Below are 5,302 nucleotides of genomic sequence, written 5' to 3'. Positions count from 1 at the left end.
GTATTTAGATTCACATGTGTAGCTGAGTGTGTATCGTCAGATGCATCATATGCTAATCGCACGTGCTTCTTCTCTATCTTTTCAGCCATCAATCCATTGCAGTGATGGAGTACAGACTGCTCCATCTCAATCAAATGAATGCGGCGAGTTTCGAGAAACTCTTTGCCGGATTCAATGAGAGTGCAAAGCTGGCAGGCCAGGTATGCCGTCTAGTTCTGGTATCATAAACTGGTCGTGTCTTTCTTGCATTGGTCTTCACATTGAGGAGGTTCAATTCTTCTTCCCGTCATATGCATATATACCAATGCATTGTATAGGTATGTACGTATACATGCTACCTACACACTACATACAATTAACTTGTACTACTTTACGTGTATGTCACCGGCTTATCCGCAAATTAGGATGCCGAAGTACAGTTATCCAGTCTTGCAGCGAGTCGACTACAACAGGCGCTGCAGAACGGAAAACACGCTATGGCTGTGCAGGATGCGTGGCAGAAGAGTACCCTGTTCAGTTTCAAAAGTAGGTTTCTTGTGTGGTTATATACAGCTGGGTTATTGTTACCTAAATGGTTTATTCAAAACTCTATCACACCTCTACGGTTTACTCCTGAACCCCCAGGTGACTAAAACAATAGATAGAATCATCACTAGGCTGTAGTGGTGGTGACCCTACAGCACATGTGTATACAAGCACATGAGGGAAAATGCATCTATGTTATGTGCTGTGTATGGATGTATGCATCTCTGCCTGGTTTCTGTTCTGCCGGAAGTAGCTATATTTGGTGTTATCCGAAAGTACGGTCTTATGCAGGCTGACATTCCAACCCCTTTTTCTTTTCGACGTTCCCTCGGTGGTAGATATACGTGTTTTTAATTGTAAACACATGTCTAAAAGTCGCCAGTAGATCTTATGCTATCTACTCTCTCAAATTGTTATTTCAGTACCATTTATACAAAAGTGACTGTATAGCAATCCTCTGCCACTTTTCAGGCCAAAATAGTCAGAAAAAGTCTTTTGAATACATTGTCTTACCCAGAAACATCAGAGTACATCAAGATGTATCGGACGATTGCGTCTCTAAAATTCTCTCACATTGTGATATTCCAGTACAATTCATTCAAAAGTGACTGTATATTGCCACTTTTCAGGCCAAAGTACTCAAAGAAGGTCCTTCAAATACAATGTTTAAACCAGGAACATCAGGGCACATCAAGATGTATTAGACGATTGCGTCTCCAAAACTCGACTCACGGCGTATTAAGCTGACCCCATGTACTATCAAAGGTCGTAGCACGGGCACAGAGACGATCACAACGCAGCTATTGTAACTCACAACAGCCTATTGACCTTAATCTGTGGGCGCTCACTTTCACTCTTACAGATCAGGACGAGTCTAAGGAAATCCCCCAGAGGGATCTAATCCGGCCGATGCAACAGAAGCTGTACTGTCTGTCGCCCTATATCGAGGTGAAGGACTTCTATCGGTTTGCCACGTCTGTATTGAAGAATACGCCATACGGGAAGAAGGCTACCTGAGCACTGTAGCACGCCATTGGGCAGCATTCAGGATATACATGAGGGCCAGAAGACTTTTTCACCGGATTTAACATGGACACACACTAGTTTGATGTAATGCCACACACTTGGGGTGCTCGTAGTTTGTCGGTGTATTCTCCGTACAATCCGTGTGTCACATTGGATACACACGCCGTATGGAAAGAACCGCTCCCCGTAGTCACGGCACTAACATACCAATATTCATTAAAGACTCCAACGGATTATTGTGTACATACAATACAATTCCGTTTGCTTTACACGATCCCACAAGGAATGCCCACAAAGACGATAGTACAGTAAATATCATTTGCGACGCCGTATTGTAGAGGTAGAGCAGGTTCGTTTGATAACATTAATGTTACACAGAGTAGTAGATGAGTGATGAACGAAAACCACCACAAGAGTGTTTGGATAGATTCATGAATGTTTTTCTGTCACACACGCTAGTTGTGCACGATGGCGGACGGTATGTATAGTATCACTTTGGCTCCCATAGTCACTAGTAGACATAGAGCGTAAACGATCTCGGAAAACTATGCGGCTCAATGGAACAGGACTTCTTGTTCTTTCGCTTCTGCCTATGTGCATTTCAAAACAGGCTGCTGCTTAAATCTTGCCTGCTCCATATTTATAGTACATCGTTCCAGTTATGGTATGCATTGCTTGTATCAATATATGACACGTCTATTCCTATTTCCGTCACCATACGTGTTGAATGACTGATTCATCCATATAAAACCAACTCAATTCGAGTCACGGCGACCTACTGTGGTTTAAAGGTGTAAGAGTGGCTCCGGTATTACTGACTATTCAAGACCATAATAGGCCAAAGGACCCCAGCGGCCCAGCCCCCAGAATTTGAGAATTGCCATTGACCAGGGGGCAGGAGTCCAGGCCGGATTTGTTTCTTTATATTTTGTTTTTTAAAGATCCGACCTGAGATCCTGAGATCCAGGAACCTGTGAACCACTGAACTGTCAACTGTGAAGTGTGATAATTAATTTATTCTGAAAAATTGAAGAAAAAAAGGGTTAGGAGGCCAAGAGTAACTTTGGAATTTAATCGAAATGATATGATTTTATGATTGATTGGTTTAGAATCTAGACTTTAGAGCCTTAGAGCCTGAGGGCTATGTATGACTATTTACATCACTATAAAAAATTAAAAAGTATTTACATACACGAACATCGAGAAAGAGAAAACTGATACAACAGTACATACTTCTAGTCAACAATAATCTACATAGCTAAACATATGAAGACAACTAAAATTTACTGTATTTAGTTATTTTGATATCGGCTTTGCGAATAACGCATGTATTTTACAAGGAGACTCTGTTGATCCATCTGGACGGTCTACTGTGGCACGTATAGCTTATCTCGTGATATATGCTAAATTGATTTCTAGCAAATGCGCCGGCGCAAGAAGTAGGTCGGCAAGAACGGCAGTATACGACGACCCGATAGAAGCCAGCACGTAAAGTAAACACGCAACTTGTAGAGATGCAGCTTCATCAAGTGCCCATTCAACTACACTGCGGCCTTCTAATTTCGCCACTGGCCTAAAGATCAGAATGTTGATGAACTGGAATAGAGCTATACCTCGGAACATCACTATAGCGAAGCATATCCAACCTATAGCAAAATCAGCAGTAGAGTAGAATATCAGTCAACACGATTTCGTTAAGCAAAGTAAACCAAAGAGACTTGCGTGAGCAAAGCGGTGCTTTCGCACGTGTAGGTGTACATTCGTTTGCAAGCTACAAGTCTCACGTAGTTCAGGTAAAATTGAGATTTTTTAACTGTTTGCACACTTATTTAGAAACAAACAATGTATCAAGTATTAAAGCCGTCTATCATACCGAGTGAGCGACGACGTTGATGAACAGTGGAATCCATTTCGCCAGCTTCGCGTCTTGATCTACCATTTCAATCAGCATTGGACGCGTATAGGGCGTGAGGTATGTTTCTATTGTTTGACCGAAAGCATTACCTCCTAAAGCAACCTAAAGTAAAGCAGAAAAGCCGTCTCAGATTTGAGTTGTTAGAACGTAAGTGCCAATAAATGCCCTCGGACTGAGAGGTGTACTACGAATGATGGTGATGTGCAGCTTGTTGCACTAAAAAATATCCATACTTCCTAAATACCTCCATCCTCAAACGTACAATTTCCACACACTCAAGTGGAGTGACGTGTAGCAGAAACTAACAAACATAGCTATGGTCTCATATGGAAATATGTATATAACGACGCTAAATGATGTCACGAAAACACTTTGTGTGGCCACTTCAGTATGTCCGTGGTGAACACACCTGAGCCATTTTGTCTTTAACTGCTAACATAATGGATCCACACGTCCTCATACAGCCACAAAATGAGCTCTTGAGCTCTTCTGGTTCGACATTCCGCAGAATTATAAGCATTTTTCTTACGGCATAATCACGATCGTAATTTCCATGTTCGCTTGTTTCATATAATTCGTCATCCTGCGTAGTCCACTGGCGCACGTATAGTTCGCAATGTACCATATGTTCAAAAATAAAAGGTTAAACATCGGCTTCCAATTTACAAATAAACCAATCCCACTCGCCTCCGGAGTCTATTTTAATACTATAGAAAATGGTACGTCGCATATCACCAAATTCGATGGAGTTATCCATTTACTATCGTCGCACATGAAAGGCGTGGTGCGTCTGATAGGTGTGTAGACAACCACAATGGTACGGTATGGCATTTGACAGTATTTACCTTTTTATTGGCCACTAGAATCGCAAGCAGGTTCGTGTACAGTATATCCATCGCTTCCGTAGTGGACTGCCAACCTACTAGTCGGAATGCTTCGAGCGCTGTGATGATCTGTGGGAACTCACCGCAGTGCGTGACTGCCACTATACATACCAGAATCAATCCACAATTCTGTGGGGTGAATACAAATAGGTTTATCATTCGACTGTACTTGTGTGTGCAATTATGAATAATTGAAGTCTCAACTTGTTGTATGGAAGGACTTGTATGTATCCAAATACTATCGCGTAGGCGAGTATTTTATAAAATGGACGACAAGCGATGGGGTCCTTATAAATACATCTTGAAACGGGCGAAGTCTACATTTGTGCAAAATGCCTCCAGTAGAGCTTTATTATACAGTGTCACTTTCAACATACCATACAATCAGCAACGGTCAAATGTCTGTGCAAGATGACTGGTAGATATATAATCATAACAGAGCTATACGATAAAGCATCATTTTTTTTATGCTATCAGAAACGGTCATATATTTGTACAATTGAGTGATAGATACACGTGTACAATTTTTGATATGAAACCCAGGCTTAATTCTAACCCACCTTTAAGTTGAATGGGGGTTCGTGTGCCTCCACCATTCTATCTCCTACTCCACTGGCCATCCCCGATTTCATCATTGTGGAATTAATTTTGAATTACCGGTGCGAATAATTTTTTATTAGAATGAAGCTATATTCTAGTAAATTACTGCGCACTGCCATTATATAGTATCAAACCTGATGTATTTACACATGTCAATGATTGTCTTAGAAGTCGCTGTTTGGGAAAGCTGCAATATCGATATTTTTTTTGGTGCGCACGAACATTTTTACACCGGATTTTTTTATAAACAAAAAGCCTGTCATTACTCATCACTGCCTCAGCATCACTTTTAAAATATCAGAATGGCACTCATAACTGTCATGATATGTGCTACTGGACAATATTTATCCTC

The 5,302-nt window shown here is 41.2% G+C and overlaps 2 protein-coding genes across 2 annotated transcripts; one reads left to right on the top strand and one right to left on the bottom strand.

Moving 5' to 3' along the window:
- The first annotated feature begins 84 nt into the window (after nucleotides 1-84).
- Nucleotides 85-1,842, top strand: SARC_12877 (hypothetical protein). The gene is made up of 3 exons (XM_014293009.1): nucleotides 85-200; nucleotides 405-525; nucleotides 1,388-1,842. Exons 1-3 carry the CDS (start codon nucleotides 105-107, stop codon nucleotides 1,540-1,542), a joined length of 372 nt encoding a protein of 123 aa, XP_014148484.1. The 5' UTR covers nucleotides 85-104; the 3' UTR covers nucleotides 1,543-1,842.
- Nucleotides 1,843-2,837: 995 nt separating this feature from the next.
- On the bottom strand, nucleotides 2,838-5,048 carry SARC_12876 (hypothetical protein). Its single transcript, XM_014293008.1, has 5 exons — nucleotides 4,911-5,048; nucleotides 4,312-4,479; nucleotides 3,876-4,061; nucleotides 3,425-3,568; nucleotides 2,838-3,197 (listed from the first exon to the last, which is right to left on the bottom strand). The coding sequence occupies exons 1-5, from the start codon at nucleotides 4,983-4,985 to the stop codon at nucleotides 3,177-3,179; spliced, it is 594 nt and encodes a 197-aa protein (XP_014148483.1). The 5' UTR covers nucleotides 4,986-5,048; the 3' UTR covers nucleotides 2,838-3,176.
- Nucleotides 5,049-5,302: the final 254 nt, after the last annotated feature.

This window comes from Sphaeroforma arctica (genome assembly GCF_001186125.1).
Source record: "Sphaeroforma arctica JP610 unplaced genomic scaffold supercont1.2673, whole genome shotgun sequence".
NCBI lineage: Eukaryota > Ichthyosporea > Ichthyophonida > Sphaeroforma > Sphaeroforma arctica.
This window is presented reverse-complemented; position numbering and strand designations above follow the sequence as displayed.

What these genes read in the sequence shown, in the direction of transcription:
- SARC_12877 (XM_014293009.1), top strand. Translation starts at nt 105, where the DNA reads ATGGAGTACAGACTGCTCCATCTCAATCAAATGAATGCGGCGAGTTTC. An exon ending in GTGCAAAGCTGGCAGGCCAG is followed by an intron (nt 201 to 404) that starts GTATGCCGTCTA and finishes TCCGCAAATTAG; the next exon opens with GATGCCGAAGTACAGTTATC. An exon ending in TACCCTGTTCAGTTTCAAAA is followed by an intron (nt 526 to 1,387) that starts GTAGGTTTCTTG and finishes TCACTCTTACAG; the next exon opens with ATCAGGACGAGTCTAAGGAA.
- SARC_12876 (XM_014293008.1), bottom strand. Translation starts at nt 4,985, where the DNA reads ATGATGAAATCGGGGATGGCCAGTGGAGTAGGAGATAGAATGGTGGAG. An exon ending in TTCTAGTGGCCAATAAAAAG is followed by an intron (nt 4,062 to 4,311) that starts GTAAATACTGTC and finishes TACGTGCGCCAG; the next exon opens with TGGACTACGCAGGATGACGA. An exon ending in TCAACGTCGTCGCTCACTCG is followed by an intron (nt 3,198 to 3,424) that starts GTATGATAGACG and finishes ATTTTGCTATAG; the next exon opens with GTTGGATATGCTTCGCTATA.